We start from the raw sequence: 18,052 nt of genomic DNA, 5'->3' as shown, positions 1-18,052 counted from the left end.
TGTAGGGAAGGAGAGAATCGAAAAATTATTCCACTGGAAGAAATGGGAGGGTTAAAAAAGGGAGAAACTAAAAAGAAATATCGGAGAGAATCACGTTCGAGTGACTGAGACCGAGGCGAGGGAAGGTGTAAGTACGAGAAGGAGGGAGAACGAAGCAACACCAGCAAGAGAGGGGAGGGGGAATATTTCGCGGGCGCGAGAGGTAAAGATTCCCTGAAACCTGTGGCATTTCGCTCAGCGGTCTTCTGTTCGGTATACGCCGAAGAGGGATCGATAGCGCGTCAGAGACGAGGAGAATCAGACGGCACCAGGCTATTTCCAGCAACAACACACGGCCACGGCAGAAGCGGCAGAGAAGCAGTAGCAACCGACGAGACAGAAGCGCGTCCCGTACGCCGCGGCGAGAGAACCGCAGCCATTCCACGGCCATGTCTGACGGCGCACGGGGTTGGCTACGCCCGAGCGGGGCCTGGCCGGCCAATCCGGGCGAAGCGCGAAAGGTCCCGCGCCGTGGTCGTGGCCAATGGGCGTACCCGGTTGTAGACGTACTGCGAGTGGTAGAGGGGGGGCCCTCGCGGCTGTCACAGGTGCAGCCAGTTGGCTGGCGAACTCGAGGCGAGCGTGCTCGGGGTAATCGCCGCGTTCCTTGTCGTGTGTTCCGCTTATCGGTCCGCAAACGTTCGTTCGATTCCTGACCGATATATCTACGCTTGTTCCGCGGATCCCATCGTCGCGATTCGACACGCGTACTGTTCGAAAAGTCACGAGAATAAGTGGTCTTTTAGGGGAAATATCGTTTAACCGATTGCAGAAACACTGCCACGTAACCGAGGGACTTGCATCGAATCGGGAATATTCCGGACGTGAAGTTGTTAGACAGATCGTAAGGTTCTTGATGGGGTCCGTCGCGCGGACGCGCACGTCGCGTCTGATAGATCTGTCGCGATATGTACCGGTTCCATCGGTACGATGAACCACCGCGGAGTGTCTAGAATCGAGGAGGAGAACGATCCTGAATACCTATGTCGTACGGGGTCCGCGATGTGCCGACGGTACTGATCAATCAGCTGGGAAACACGAGGGTGAAAATACTGGTGTTCTAGACTAACCGGTAGTTAGCAGGAGTTAGGTATATCTGATCAGTGATCCCTCGACGAACTTAAGAAGCGACGCATCGGACCGAATCAGTAGATCAAAACACAGAGAGGGAGAGAGACAGAGAGAAAGAGAGGCAGAGAGAGAGAGAGAGAGAAAGAGGGAGACAGAAGGGTAACGAGTGCATAGAATCGTGCATAGAGGGAGGTACACGCGTAGAGAAGGGAAAAGGAATTAAATAGATAGATGGTATAGGTAGATATAGAGGAAGAGGACTGGAATTTGTCGAAGTATCGAGTGCGTGGCGAAAAAAGAAACTGGAAACCAACGGGGGGAAGTGTGAGAAGTGCGATTTAACGGCCGTTGGGATAACACCGCAGTAAAAGTGGGTGCACTGGGGTCTTCGGGACCGTTCGGCCGATACGGGCCCTTGGAAGGTGGGCCTGGTGGTGGTCCCGGGCCCGGCGAGGGAGTGGGGGCAGGGGTGGCCGCAGTCGCGGCTGGGGAGGTGGAGGGCTACGGGGGCGCCGGTGGCGGGGGAGGGGGCCCCGGGGGGGTTGGTACCCCCCGGATAAGGGTCGCGACCCTCGGCGGGCCTTGCTGCGCACCCCTGCCCGTCACCCAGGCTTGTAACATAAGTAAGTTGATTTTATTATATTATAAACGAATATTTACATATTTAGGTCACTTTGTATGCCGAACGGTTCAACCCTTTCCGAGAATTCATCTTTTTGAGCAAGTGTGTGGAAGAGAATAGTAATGATAATAGTACATCTTTGTTTAAAGCAATAGAATGTGTTTATGTTAACGAGTTAAAACCTTCAGAGAGTATCTAGCGAGAATAATATTAACACGTTCACTGTTGTTTGCTTTTAACGGTGTCAATTATGAAGGATAGAAGGAAATGAAGACGTAAATAATGATTATCGTAAATACTTAATAACGTTGTGCAAAGCTGTGTTCCAACAACTCTGTTGTAAACAAACGGTAGAAATCCATATTCAGTTGCAAGCTATCTTTTGATAATATAGAATAGAATATAAAAAATATTTATGTCACATTCCTAGGAATGGAGCATTAGTTTCAGAGTAGCTTAAATGCCAAGTTCAAAGTTCAGACAATCCAGACTTATTACGGAATTATTAAAGTAGAAACAATAAGATAAAGGGTGGTTTTGCATAAACTATACGTTAATTACGTCCATTAGTAGGCCAGGTACACCAGTTTTTCGAAACAAGTGAGAACTGCGAGTTTGCGACCTACATCACTGAAAGGTTCGTCTTCTTGCAGTCTGACTTCTTCTACTGAGCTACTGAAACTACTATAACCCATTTCTCTCTTACACCGCATTATATTCCTCACTTTGTCACAATAGTTATACTCGGACAAACTAACGACAGAAGAATATATTCTAACAATAATCTTATTTTTAATGTGTAGGACATTAATTCACCCCTGAAAACTATGCAATTTAGTAGTAGAGAATTTACAGCATAGTCCATTATTTTACAGATAGTAAATAGTTGAAGCTTCGATAAACCAATTCAGAAACACGCAAAAGATCGTAAGATTGCCTTCCCAAAGGAATTTTCCGCGTCTTAAGCCTCAAGGGGGTGGTTACGCGAACCTTTTTTTTTTCTGTAGACAGCATCGAACATCGTTTCCTTCCTTTATCGTGATTGATCGCACCGTAATTTTGATGTCATACGACTGCGGTCTTTTTTTATTTTTCTTCTCTCGCACGGTGATGAATCGTTCCATGGATCATTCCGTGGTTCGGATCTAACGAGGATGAATTCGCCTCGGACAGGGTTGAACACGCCGTCATTGTGCGTAACGAACCAGCGATTCGAGGAAATCCGTCGTCGTCTTCGGACACGCGAATCTCTGCGAGTAGAATCACGGGAGCGCGTTCGCGCGCACCGGGCCGATTATCCTGAAAGGTGTGCGTACCCGAACGGAGAAGAACAGGCTGTTCAGGAATCAATGTTTAATTCATGACGGCTATTAGTGTCAAATCGAGGAATTGATTTGTGGTATCGTATACGGTATCTGTACCGTCGTCCCGAGTAGGTATGTAATCTTTGGTGGAAAAAGCTAAAGGAACACATTAAATAGTAATTGAAAAATGATCGTTTTTGCGAGGACGATAGGGGCGTTGTAATCGTAGCGTCGGAACGCCGACCATTATTAAAGTCAGCATATTAATGAAAAGTAATAATTTATAAAGGTTCCGCTGGGCTGCGATCCGTGTGTCGTTATCGATCGCAGATTATATCAACGAGTCTCTACTTAACTTGTCTCATTTGTTCTAATTTTTTTCTTCGTCTTTAAGAAGTCCGATCTTCCGCGGTTAGACTTGATTTGCCTAGAATTATATTTCGCGACTGGGCAATCCACTACGTTTTGCAAATTCTTTGGTCTTGTTCCTTTAAGGATGGCACGGATACTTGACCGCGAAAGGGTGTTAGGGAGTGTATGTATCCCAGAGGGTGGCTCGAGGAAAAATATTGACATTGAAAGGTATCGTGTTTGACCTTTCGGACAGGTATATGCGACACGGTCGTATCGATTGCTCATTCACTGGTATTATTGTCTTCTTCATACATCCTTGGTCGCCATTTTTTGGAAACCATTCAAGGTTTCTGTTTAACACGTTCAGTGTCGGCAGATTATTGTATATAATATTTATAGACTGCGGAATTCGTAATGTATGGAATACAGTGTAATAATTTTAACCAAAACTGATCGAAATTTTAATTCATTTTTCATTGAATAAATGTCTTAACCCTCATCGATCCCTTGTGTCAATTTGACACAGTTTTCTCTAAAGAAATGACGTTATTATTTCATGTGTAAATAAATTTAGCTGACGCTTCGTGACTTTTACTTTAAAGAATTTGCAAATTTAACTATTTATAACTTCGTTATATTAATTTTAATCACTGGGTCAATTTGACATCGAGGGACAAATTAAGTTGGGAAAATGAGGGATGGATGAGGGTTACTAGGTAAAACGGGTATTCTTTTAAACATTGATTTTTATACGATAGTCAGGAAAGTGTGAATTTGCGTAACTATCCGTGGTTTAACTATTAAACTACAAGAAAAACCGAGTTCATCAGCGCGCGATCTTATAATGGTAAAGTCGGTTACGGTGTTTTATATGCTATTCTTATCCGATTTAGGTCGAATACGATAATGAACATGTTAATTGTAAAGAAGGGACCATTAATTACCCCACTGTCACATTGATCAATTGTGTTTCTCTTTTTCCATCCGTCGCCACCATTTCGATCGATAGTACAAACGACACACAGTTTTGTAACTTAAAACGCCATTCTCTTATTTTCCTCGTCACCATTGATTAATTAGATATCGTTTTCTAATTTCACTATCTCCCGTCGAATTAGGGGGAAATTTTCGGAGCGGTTAATTCGAAGCGTGTTCGACACGAGGGAGAATAAACGCCGGGGCGTCCCGCAATCAAATTTCGACGCACGATTCCAAATAGAATAGCGTTCGAACGTGCTTTGTAGCGTTTTCGAATTGTTATTGATTCGATAACGTGGTTACGGCAAAAGGTGGCACGCGACGCCGCGCGTTTCACGGGGTGGGAATCGGATTAATCGAACCGTTTTCGGCGCAGATACAGAATTCAAGCATTCGTCTCACGTAGACGTTAATCCTAATCTGGTTCGGAAGATTCGGGGAAATGTTTCCATCCTTTTTCGTCTCGCCCGTGAAATCGGCCGGCGGTATCTGATTTCGGAAATGGAAGGTCAACTGCGTTAGGGGATGAATTTCTGATAGCGTTATCTCGCTCAAATCTTTCCCACGGTCGAATTTATTGCGGAGATCTCTGGCTTTACGTTGCTTCCATTCTACTTTCTCAAATTCTTTTAAATACATGGTTCCGTAAATTGTTGGGGAATTAAGAGAAGACATTACAGTAAATTCTCAATGAGTGTTCGAAGGCTCTTTGGCACTGACAAGCAGGGGTCCCCAGATGTAACACTGACTTTTTAATCACGTCTTGCACAATGATAGAGCTTGGAATTCTGAAGCCAATGGTATTTGTTTTGGTCGCATATGGCCATTAGTTTATGAAATATTTAAGGTTTAGTGCTGAGATGCCTTCGAACACATATCGAGGATTTACTGTAGGTTATTGAGGTTTACTGTGTTCGTTATTTTTCGTCGATTAAACGTGGAAATTCCAGTTTTTGATAATGAAATAATACTGCTTCTTGAATAAGTAGACACTTAGCGAACAATTATTTAATTTTATTAACCGTTTAAAGGTCCGGATAACTCTCTAATATACTGCTGCTTTCCATTGTGCATTAATCAAATGAAAATTGTGTCTAACTCTAATAGAATGTGATTCTTCCTGAAAAAAAAATAATTGAAAAGGGAGAATATAATTTTGTATAGTCTTTAGTATCTGTCAGAATCAATATTGAAAATTTGTCAAGTATACACTTATTCAACTATGTTTCTCTTCCTTCACGTGTTACAATACGGAAGTGTCGATGTCCTTAACACTAGAACTACCAAGCAAGTCAAAATGACTTGTCAATACACTCTTACAACAACGATTAAAATGTTATGACAATACATTTTCTCAGATATTTTGCACCTCTTATTCCGATATGAAAGTGAAGAAATTAGTCAATTTCTAAATTTTCAAAAGTTTTTCACGTTTACCCACCGATCGAAGCAAAGATGCGTTTATCGTCGGTAGTTCTAGTGTTAATATTCGTAAAAAGGCCAAGTATGAATAAAAAACCTCAATATTCACATCTCCGAAGTCAGATATCAGTTAAGTGCACGTGTACTTGGATTGTCCTAAAAACCGCATTTCTTTAAAAACGAAAGTTTCGAACCTTAAAAAATGAAACTTCGTCTTCCTTTTCTCTAAATCTCACAATGAATGGGCCCAGGTCGTTCGCTGATGAATTCCGCGGGCTCAGCCGTTAGATTTTCTTTTTCGCGAAACACGGAATTTTCTTGAGAAGCCAATTTCGCCGGAGGAATTACTCGTAAGTCGATTTTCGCGTGGAACGATTTAAATCTCGAGGTAACTGCAGGGTGGTCGGGGCCCCTGCGCCGCGTCGACTTCGCATTCTCCTTTTTCTTCTCGCCCACCCCGGTGAGACCGACGGAGATGAGATGCGCAAGGTCAGAGCTTCAAGGGTGGGGAGAAGGGTTGCTAGGTTGACAACCCTGCCGGCAGGGAGGAACGCCCATTGGCGGAAACCGCGAAAAAAGGAGAGGAGTGAACCCCGAGAGGGTTCAGCAATGGCGAAAAAAGAAGTCAGAGATCGGGAGTGAGCGAGAACGACGTCACAGAAACAGAGGGAGACAGATGTAGAAGCGAAGAAAGCGTAATAAAGGGCAATCCTTAGCATTGGGAACGTATTATAATTATCGACGTGACTCGCGGAGTACAAATATGTACGTTGAAGCGTTCAATGATTATTGACAGTTAATGGATCTACGCGCGAACGACCGAATGTGATTACTGGGTTTGTTAAACTGTTTCTACGCCTGAGCGTTGTAATTATTTATACAGTTACTAACGGTATACGGTTTGCAATTGGCTCTACTGAAATTTATACCGTGTTCCATGAAGTCATTTAAATCTCGTACTCTGCGTGTAAATATGATTATTATATTCTCTAATTTATTCGAATATTTTTAAAAACCACTGAATCTCTATAAACACCTGCAATCTATTTACAAGAGAGTAATGGTATTTTAGAATTATTTAAATTGAAATATCTCCTGAAGTACTAACTCTTAGACATACATAGATTAGTACTTTTTTATAACGAATGTCCAGCTGCATCGATTGATGTATTAAAAAATACCTCATTCTATTTAAAAAAACAAAGTTGACCTTTATATGACCTTTACGCGTCTACTCACGAAAAAACTAATAACATCAGAATATGCTCCACTCGATACCATTCAATCTTCCGCTAAAACATTTATTGCTACGAGTACCAATAGCGAGAAAATCAAGATGTTAAAATCGGATGAGACACCCTGTATATTTGTCATGAGTTAGATCAACCATATCTGAATTTTTTAAATTTATTTATTTTATACCTTTACTTTCAGACGTCGTTTATATTTATTAATTATGAAGAAATCGATGAGGTACGATTCAGGGAACGCAATATAAGCAACTATCCCCTATCATCGATTCCCTATTCGTTCCTAATCGTTCGTGAAAACCCGATCGTTTCGCACGGGTCGCGTAGACGCGCAGCTCCGACTGGCCGTTTAACAATAGAGGAAGTCGCATTGTGTTGCACTTTTACGCTCGCGCCTCTCTCGGCTGTGTTCGGCGGCCGAGGGTTCGGTAGACTGCACGGTAATCAAACCGTGTTTGAATTACAAAAACTCGGCGGACAATGCGCGCGGGTTCGTTATGCACGTGCTCGGCCACGGCGAGTCGGGCTGCGGGGATTTTTCCTTCAAATTGGAATCTGGCCGGTAATCGAGAATGTTTCAAAGTGATCGAGAGCACGTGCTCCGTTTCCGCTTAACCGGTGCCTAATTGTTCGTCTGCCGTTCATTCGGATCGTCAGCAACGCTCATTCACCCGATCCGGTATTGACTTCGAAGAGAAAGGAATAATTTCATTGAACGAACATGAAAATTAAAATACAGCGAGTTAGTTAAAGTATCAGTGAACTATGGAATGCTTAACCCTTTCGTTATTGGCGGTGACTATAGTCAGACTTTGAGCGTTTCTTATATTGTGATGGGTGACTATTGTCATCAGTAGAAAATACACAAGAAAATTCTTTCGTGTGATGCTTCGTCTCTAAAGTAATCGAATTTCAAAATCAGCTGGATACGCGTACGACTGAATAGGACTTGGCTACTGCGTCTGTTCATTACATTCTGTTTCTACTTACTCCCAGTACGAATACATGTGTTTTGAATCATCAAACTAGTTTTTCTAGAAATTTGAGCTCCTTATGAAAAAATGTTATTCTATATTTTCGATTTACTCTTACACGAGGAATTACCTTCTTTCTACCACGATGTCTGAAAAACCACGTACAGGAACAAAGTAAGAGATATCAAATCATTCGTAAGATTTAATGCATTTACTACACATTTTATAGCAAGCATGTAATATTTTAAAATATCAGTGTAAATAATCCTCCGAAGTTCTTAATTAAAAACCCAGAAAAACACTTCAGTCTCGAAGTCTAAAATATTACAAATCAAAACCTGAAGCAGTCCTGAAATAAACGACCGTTCCGAACGCGTTCGCCCAGGATTTCCTCGATTTTCTCGTTCGTTTTCCACGGTGTCGCGCGATGGCGACTCGTTCGAGCGCGCGCAACCAGAATTAAAACGGCTCGTCAAGTCGCGAGCGGTTGTTCTATATCATCGTTCCTCGACGTTTCGCTTTTTAACTGATATTTATCAACTGCACGCTCCATCCGAAACGCGCGTAATTCGACGAGAAAACCCGACACCGAAATTAGCAAAATTCGCGTCCGAAAATCCCCTCCACTGTTCGCGGGCGAAAATTATTCAACGAATTGCTCTCTTTCTTTTCGCAGCAGGGAGACGCGGTTTGGCGATGCTCCTGTCATGTGCAGGATGCGACAAACCAATTATGGATCAGTACCTGCTGAATGTTTTGGACCGAGCATGGCACATCGAGTGCGTCCGTTGCTTCGATTGCAGAACCGCGTTGCAGGACAAGTGCTTCTCCAGGGAGGCGAAACTCTTCTGCAGGGAGGACTTCTTCAGGTACCTAGAAGCCATTGTTTTCAATTTAACACACGTTCACTCGACGGATTCGGTGTAATTTCAATTGGAGAACTTTATCGGTCAAATATACCCTGTGGTTCTTAACACTAGAACTACCACAGCAGTCAAAATGACTGGTTGTCACATTCTTATAACGGTGACTAAAATATTATAGCCATACAATTCTTCAGATCTTTGGCAAGTTTTATTTGATAAGGGAGTGACGAAATCAGTTAATTTATTAATTCGTTCATTTTCACACGTTTATCATGTTTATTGATATAGATGTGCGATTATTGTCGGTAGTTCTAGTGTTAATCGGAGATTTTTGGTCTTTCGTGGACTAGCATGGTACACTTGGTACTGTTCAGGTTTTCGGGTATGAGCCTAATACTTCTGGAAAGATTGTCCGAATGTCTTATAGGATATTAGTTTCATCAGGGGTGGAATGATACACTGATACTGTGGGGTATCACACTTTTCATTTTCCTAATGTTGTCGATCTTCTTGGACCTTAAAACGGTTCACTAACGTCTTATGGTTTCGGAAACGTTCGTCACACATTGCTGTATAAGTCTGGATTGTGATTTCAACTTTTTCATTTCAATCTTCAACTTCTTTAAATGTTTACTCAGTTTTACTAAAATACACTGATTTTTCTATTGACGTATACTATTCTTTTCCCCTCGCAGAATGAAGGGTTACGGTACTTGAAAACGTCAAAATTTCTATTTGAAGGGTTCAAAAATGCGAAAATAACGGGTTACAAGACTTGGAATATTCGAAATCGTGGTTTCAAAGAGTTCGAAAACGACAAAATCATCAGTTAGAGAACTTGGAAAAGTCAAAATTCCTGTTTTTAGGGGTTTGAGAACAAAAAAATCGCTAAAATTGCTTTTCCTACCACTGGAAAGATTTATGTGAATAGAATACTGCCACAGGTAAAAAAGTTTTCTTTTTGATTTCTGAAAAATCAAGTTTTACGGACTCTCATCGTTCTTCCCCTTCATATCTATTCAGAAATCTCAATCGATACACGAAAACAGTTCCACTCTATGAACCAAACTAGTTTACGCTATCGTCGATTTATTCGGTTCAGCCGTTGACAGATAACACCGGACGTTAATTGATGGATCCTTGTTAAGAGAAATCGTAGTCACCGTGGTCAGTTTTTTCGTACTGTTCTCGAAACAGACGAAGCGTTTCGCCAATGCAACGTTTCCCATTCGCGTAATTAGATAAACTATCGCGCTACCAGGCCGTCGACGCCGATGGAAATCGGAGAGATTTACGATCGATGCATTAGCAGACAATCGACCGCGACATTTGTCCGTGGAGATTTGTTTTTTCTTCTTTTTTTTTTTTTCCGTTTCGACGGTTGCGTGTTCGCGTGCCCGCGAGAAAAAGCATCCCGCGACGAATGGAAAGGAGGCCTTGACATTTTCCGCGACAGGCGGAGGGCCCCGCCGACGTCATTTCTCTCGATATAAGCTTTCCAACAAAAATCGCCGGTTCGATCGCCGTGCCGCCGCGTGGCTCGTTACGCGGTCCATGGACCACGGTCGATTTCCTGCCTCGCCATTTGTCAGGCCTCGTTTCTTGTAACATTGGACGGGAAAAACTCGAAAAACTTCGGTATCTCTGGATCTTGGCACTAACCCCCCCCCCCAACTTCTTGTTAGATCGTTCCAGAATCCCATGTAGGGGAAAGGTGTCTAAAACGATCCCTTTAACGTGTAATTTATATAAAAAATACAAATGCTGATTATTTAAATAAAAGTAAAGTAGTTTTTGTAAGTTAGTTTATCTCTCTTATCATTGGCTTAAATAAAATTTAGCTACGCGATCAATTACATTTTTTATTCACATTTCTTTGAAGGCATACTTAAGGAGGATTTTGTAACGTATGTGTATAAAATGATCCCCGGGGACACCACAACCAAAGAATTTTGTACACTACTTTGATTTATTAGCGAGTGTGTATTTTTAATGTTTGTTCGGATAAATTGGTGAAAGTAATAGAGCAATGAAGTGGTTAGGATTCTTAATTGAATACGACAAGATTGGACTACGTGTGATATAACACGATCAAAAAAGGATATGCGTCGAACTATAAATCTTTTTGTCGTAGTTATAGGGAACATTCGCGAGCTGCCAATTCCCGATGGTTTTATGGAGCTTTATATCGTTATTCAGTGATTAAACCTAAGAATTTTTACGTGACCGGTTGATTCCCGTTTTAGACTTTGCGGGGGAAACCACTTATTTTATGGACGTTCACTTTTTTATTCATTCGTATATGACTGCGTAAGGGGTAGGAGGAGTAAAAACGTGTTAAAGATGAAAATTTTACTGTCTTTAAGAACCTATAAACGGGTGACGTATGATTTGTATAAAAATCGTTGTTGTTAACATTTTTTCTGGCATATTCCTTATTTTACAACGGTACAGTCTAAAAGAATTTTGATCATTTTGAGCGAAATTGTGGGGGAGTGATACTTCACGAAGTTCCTTATTAGCGTACTGAAATATTTCCTCAAATCTATACAATGTCCTGTAGCTGTTAAAAAAGTAAAAAAACGTTGGTATTATGAGACACGAGACTCGAAAACATTTTACTCTAAAATTAAAGAACTATTTTATCGAATGGATATCTATCGAATGCAGAAAATGAGAGCAAGTTGTGAGGAAAGAGAATCTAAGAGGTACATTTTTTCGTGAATTTTAATGTGCTTATTACATATTGATTTTAATATTAACCTAACTATCTCGGCCTGTTAGTATATTCCACGTTGGAATTTAAAGAGCAATATGTATATGATAATACGATCAGCCTCCTTCACTTTTTATTTCACGGTAGCTGATCAGTTTACCTTTTTCGCGTCTCGACTAATAGAACAATACAGAAGAAAATGGTCCAACGCTGTTTCTTCAGAACAGGGACCACCAATCGCGATGATCACCCTGACACAAAGACCTGTATATATTTTGTTCGAAAAAAGGGAACGAAACACCAAACGGAACTAATCGAAGAACGATCTGACACTTATTTAGTTCTTGCCGATCGGAAACACGGGAAAAAAGTCCTAGATCCGCGCAAGAAGACCACCAGACGAGTAGTCTAGACGGGGACATTGTTGCGGACGTTATTTTATAAACTCCGGCGGTATCGAATATTTATAACGCCGGGGAAAATTGATGGTCCCGGTTCCACGTTGCGCCGCCAGCCGGTCGTTAAAATCGTGTTGCTTGAGCGTAACGGATAATCGAGAGAAAAAAGAATAGTGCGTCACGACCAGTTTCCAAAGTGTCCGGTTATCATGATGGACAGTTTCGTGCTGAATTGTTCTGGGTTGAAGCTTTCCGTCGTGTCTTTGAAAGAAATTTCTTGGGGTTAACAATCTACATGTGTGAAAACCTACGTTCGCGAAAAAAAGAACCAAATAAATTTTCACGTACCCTCTCGTGCAGCGATGTCATTTCAATCTATTCTACCCTACTTCCTACAGATTCAGGTACAAACACACAGATACAATAGACAGAATATGCAATATAGCCAACAAAAATATTAATTTAATAACCAAATTGAATTTTTCTCAGAAACAATAGATAAAGTCAAAACTTCCATCTACCGGATATTGCGAAAGTAACATGTATATGTATATTTAAACTACTACAAATAGTGTTACACGATGCTTTTTTCTTGTTAAACTTTTGTATAAAATGGGTCTTCCCGTTAATGGCAATAAATTAAATTAAATTAAATTAAATCTCTCCCTAGTACACTGTTCGGGTACAATTGAACCCAAAGTCAGACTTTACTCTTTAATTGTATTTTTTATTAGAGAAATTTGTTAATTAATTTGATAGCAGTAGTTTACTACATGAAACGATCAAATGATCTGTGAATATTTTTCGTTAATTCGATTTTAGCGTAGATCAGGTTTAATTCAAATGCAACAATTTATTGAACACAAGGGCTATTCTGTGGCTGATAGATTAAAAGTGTTATGTTTTGATTTTCGATTGATAAAATGCGATTAATGACACGTTTGTTATGAGTAGACTGTGAGGATTTGAGCATTTATAAGATACAGGAGGAAAGTAATGTCTAAACGCAGGTATATTCGATAAGATTTATATGTTACATACTGTTTATTATTTGAAACATGTAATAGAGGATACAAATTTCTGTTTAATTCCAGTTTTTATCGAGAGCGTAGAGAAATTTAAATTTGCATGATGGTTCACTGTCTATTCATGATTTAACCCTCGTCTCGAGACGCGATTATTTTCGGTCTCAATAAAACAGGACCCTTAACTTTCAGGTAATAGTAGGTTTCACAAACGTTTAAATATCGGCGTATAAATCTCAATCTGAAGTTCCTGTTTTGTTTTTTCGACCTGTACATTCTTTAGCTCTTTCGCCTTTTCTTCGCTACTTTCTGTGGTATTTAGTTGAAAACTATGGTAGACTTAAAGAATAAGATCAGACGCTTTTAAACATAGGTGAACTTCAATCAGGAATTGGGTTAAGGGGTTAGTCCACTTTGGAGTCTAAAAATAAAATACATTTGTTGGCAACTTCTTTTCCGAAAATGATGAAGTAAATGCGAAGTCTGTTAAAATACATTTACTGTACATATCTTCGGGTACGTGAAAATTTTTTTTTATTAAACAAAATGGCTACGCTGGAGCTAAGTCACGTTGACTGTTTTTTAAGTGAGCACCTAATCGACGTGCAGGATACATACCAAGTGACACTCTCTTTCATATCCCACACTTCATATCCTACAGATATGTACAATAAATGTAATAATAATAATGCTAATAATAATACTTTATTTCCGGTTACACAATACCCGATACAGGATTGCCAGATACATACACAATACTCAATAATAATACTACAGAAGAATATAAATACAAACAAAAATTTTACCATTTCAGAGTTACAAAAACTACACAACTATAACAAATAAACTTATACAATAAATCTTTGTAATAGATTTTCCATTTACTTCGTCATTTTTGCAAAACAAAAATTGCGAAAAATAGCTGTTATTTTTAAACTTCGATCCTTTAATGATTCTTGCCGTTCGTTCGTACGATTTCAATGTACAACCGGCAAGAATCATTCGCGCAAAGCTACGCACGGTAACCCAAATCGCGAGACGCCTCGAGAGCCCCGAGACCTTGACATTCGGGGCAAGAAACCTCTCCCGAAGCGTGAAGATCGCGTCGACGGCGGCCGGGTTACGCTCCGTTCGAGGATTTTTGCCGCGGATCGAGAGAAGAAGTCGCGCGAAAAAGCAGCGGGCGAGTCACTTAAATTAATTACGGGCATGGATCAAAGAAGCTGAGAACATTTCAGCTTGGCTTCGCCTCCTCCCGCCTCTCGCGCGCTTTTTCTCCCGGCTTCGTCGCCGTTTTTTCCGTGCACAATGCCTGGGTTAGGACATTGTATCCGTTAACCAACACGTAACGAACCGGCCGATACGGGGGCGGCTACCGGAGGATCGTGATCGAGGAGAACTCTGTGACGAACGTAACGAACCGAGAAAAGGAGTATTGTGACGGGACGAACGAAGATTGGAAGAATGCGAGCGTAATATATGCAACGTAATTTGTTACACAACCGATCGCGATCTGGGGGTGATTTGTTTAATTGTGGAAACGTTTGTATAGAGGTCAGATTGGCTCGAGTGTCGCTTCAAGTTCCGTGTGCAAAGCATTATTAACTGGGTATATTAATAATCCTGTTTGTCAGAAAATTTACTGCATATTTGGATATTTATATCTAAAAGTATTGTTAAAAGAAAATGGGGTCTGGATGAATTAACCATTGGAGTACGGTTACCGGGTTTATTTGGACTCGAGTGTTTAGAAATCGCATCTAACTCAGCGATTTGTAGATATAGAAGTAACAGACCAGAGTTCGTGATTGATAGAACAGTAACTATTCAACGATATAATAAAAGATATAGAATTAGTATATTTACAAATCATTTCCAATCAATTTCCAACACATTACTTTTATGAAATCGTTGTAGAATAAAACGTTCCTCGTTAATTACCAGACCTGGTCCTATACTTTGTCCGATAGTGTATTTTCCATAATACTTATATAACATCCGAGGTTTTCTACGTAACCCGTACAAATAAATATCTCCTTCCGTGAACAAATTGTCGAGTCACTTTATACTCGAGTAGACAAATGGCAGTGTGCCTCAAGAACCATGACGGTATCCATTGACGCCTGTGTCCAGCCACCAGTCGAGGATTAATTCACAAGCTGCGCTCTCACGACGACACGTCCCCTCGCGCACAGATGGGCAAACACATTATCTAGGTAAAAAGTTTCGAATAACGAATAAAAGATAAAAAAAAGTATTTCGTAATTTTTAATTCTTTAAACGTGGAAATTTCAATTTTTATAATAAAATAGTACTTCTTTATGAATGAATCGACATTTGTCGAACAATTATTTAACCCTCATGTGTCCCTCAATTTCTCAACTTAATTTGAATAAAATTCTGCCCAACTCTGCCCTCACGAGCAAACTCAGCTTCCGCTAGGGAAAAAAGTGGCGTAGGGCCTTCTAATACTTGGTAAACTTATTCTAGGTACTGAAATAAATATTAAATCGAATGTTAATTTGGCATACATTTCAGTAATTCCAAATACCAAGTGGTAGGGGGCCTTACGTTACATTTTCCCCTAGTGGAAGCCGAGTTTGCTCGTCGATGTACGCGACGGGGGTCACCGTTCGATATTTTACCGCGAATAAAAATCGTCCACCTTTCCCGTTCGACGTGGGGTCAGACCACGTTTTCTTTCGTGAGTTCTGGAAGCGATGAACGATCCCCTTTGTGGCCGAGGACCCTGCAGAAGCGGCGAGCAAGGGAGGGAGGGGGGGCAACGGTGCGTCCAAACGGGGGCCCTTTGATACTTATACGAACGGGTGTATAACGAACGTGTTGTATACTTTACGAGCCACTTTGCATTTCATCCCGATGAAAAATTCATTAGATGTAAGACGAGCGAGCGAGAAGAAGGAGGAGGGGGCCACGCTCGATCGGCGTGGAAAGGCTTTTCGAGTCAAAAATAACCCGACGACGTACCGTTAATTAGAGTTATCCTCTTTGCTAACGGTTACACGCTGCGGGGATAACGCCACGGTAATTACGGTTGTGTACGGATTAGCGAGAACATTTTGCCCCCGTTTTAGCGATATGGTTCGATATTGTAGTACCAGTGGTCAGTTCGGAGTGAATTCGTCGAAGCAATGTATCTTACAATAGATTAAATTCTTTTCCAAATAACTAGTATTGGGAGTTGAAGTAATGAGCAATACTGTTCTACGAATTGGAAATGTTATTAAGGCTTATAAACACGTGAAAGATGAAACTTTAGTTAATAACTCTCATACATGAAAATTCATTATATCAGGTTGGTGTCTGGTCAATGACGTCTATTACATTTTGTCTAATCGTTTGTTGTCTTAAACCATATTGAAGAAGAAGAAATACGTTGTAATACACGTGCCTGGAATGCTAACGTGATTTGCAACAAAAATATTAAAACCTCATTATCAGTTGTCATGAATAATCAGAATACGTATTTGTGTGATTTTTTAATACGAGTTTAAGTTAGTACAAGTTGCGAAAAGGTTACTGAAAACATAAATTTAGCATTTGATGAAGGTTGTGTAAATGACGGGACAGTTTGGTGTTGGTTCGTGAAATTCAAGGTTGGTGATTTTTTGTTAGAAAATGACTCGAACGAAAGGCCATAGTGTCATAGACAATAATGTATTAAGAGATATTATTGAAAATTATCCACGATAAATATATACCTTTTAAATAACTCTGAGGAAACTACGTGTGGTTAAAGAGTTTCATTTCTAAAAACGACATTTCATATGCACCAACCTAATGTTTTAATCGTCGATAACTATACTGTCCCGATTCAACTCCCCCGACTTGCCTGATGGGGAGTATTATGAGGGAAAGTCAGGGGACCTGGACCTCCTTAAATAAAATCCTAGTTACGCCAATGTTCATGTCCATCAATGACTACTAAACCACCCCTCCGGAGATTTCAACGAACAGATAGACAATTAAATCCCAGTCCTTTTTCAAAAATTTATCGAAAGTCTTTAAATTAAACTCGCGATATTTAGAACCACGAGACTCGAGCCTCCAATCGACCGAAACGAATGAACGGGCCCGAAAAGTGGCCGTAACGAAGCCGACTCCGAAATGGAGGCAGAGAATCGATTCCCACGACGCGACGAATCTATCGATGTCCTCTCTCGAATCGAACGAGCGAGCTCTGCCCCCCTCTTCTCTCAGCAAATTGCTGCTGGGAATACTGTAACACCACCGGAAGGTCCGAAGGTATCGGCCCGGAGAGAACGGTATACGCGGGTTATGGTAACCGGCTCTTCACGAGACGCAGCAAGGTCCTTAAAGGTCGATAATGGCCGGTGGGGACCCCACCCCCCGACAAGGGCCCCAGGATCAAAAGGACCGATGTCCCCGTTTCGACGCCGCCTCGACTGCCGTGGCTTGCGGTCGATGGCCTGTTCGTTGTATACCCCGACGAAAATTATTACCTTAAAATATGGTCCCCGACGTCCTCGAAATATACCGATGAAAACATTAACCGGAGGGGGATGACGACGGTGTGTCATCGTGACGCGGAGGCCCGAGACTCGGCGCTCCTGCTCTGAACTTATACTCACGAGGCCCGTCCGGATGGCAAGATTCCATCGGCAGTTGTTTTAAAAAAATTGTACTAGAAAAAGATGATTTATCGCAGGGTGGAATTTTACATGTCTACTCTATTTTTCTATATGGTGGCCATTGAGTTTATTGCGTCGTGGATATCATTGTACCAGGTTTATTATTTCAGATCTTTATTTAACCCTTTTAACACTAGAACTACCGGTATTGAATGTATACTAAATTGAACTACATATTACAATAATATACGAAATATATTAGACAAGCTAGCATAATATACCATGTAAGTTTTCTTATGAAATTTCAAAGATTTCGGCGTTAGTGTTTAAAAGTGCTTTGAGCTGTTTGGCAGGTGCTTCGTAAAAATCGCTGATCCTACAAGGGTCAACTTATCGAAAGTTTGTTCGACAGTTATTACA

The 18,052-nt window shown here is 41.0% G+C and overlaps 1 protein-coding gene across 1 annotated transcript in view; it reads left to right on the top strand.

The window, feature by feature from the left end:
• The first annotated feature begins 8,710 nt into the window (after positions 1-8,710).
• The window catches only part of LOC107190642 (LIM/homeobox protein Lhx1), a 35,046-nt gene continuing 25,704 nt past the window's right edge, over positions 8,711-18,052 (top strand). Inside the window, exon 1 of the mRNA XM_015579478.1 lies at positions 8,711-8,883. Coding sequence (XP_015434964.1) covers positions 8,711-8,883 — 173 coding nt within the window. The remainder of the gene's footprint in view (positions 8,884-18,052) is intronic.

This window comes from Dufourea novaeangliae, unplaced genomic scaffold, assembly GCF_001272555.1.
Source record: "Dufourea novaeangliae isolate 0120121106 unplaced genomic scaffold, ASM127255v1 scaffold170, whole genome shotgun sequence".
Classification (NCBI taxonomy): domain Eukaryota; kingdom Metazoa; phylum Arthropoda; class Insecta; order Hymenoptera; family Halictidae; genus Dufourea; species Dufourea novaeangliae.
This window is presented reverse-complemented; position numbering and strand designations above follow the sequence as displayed.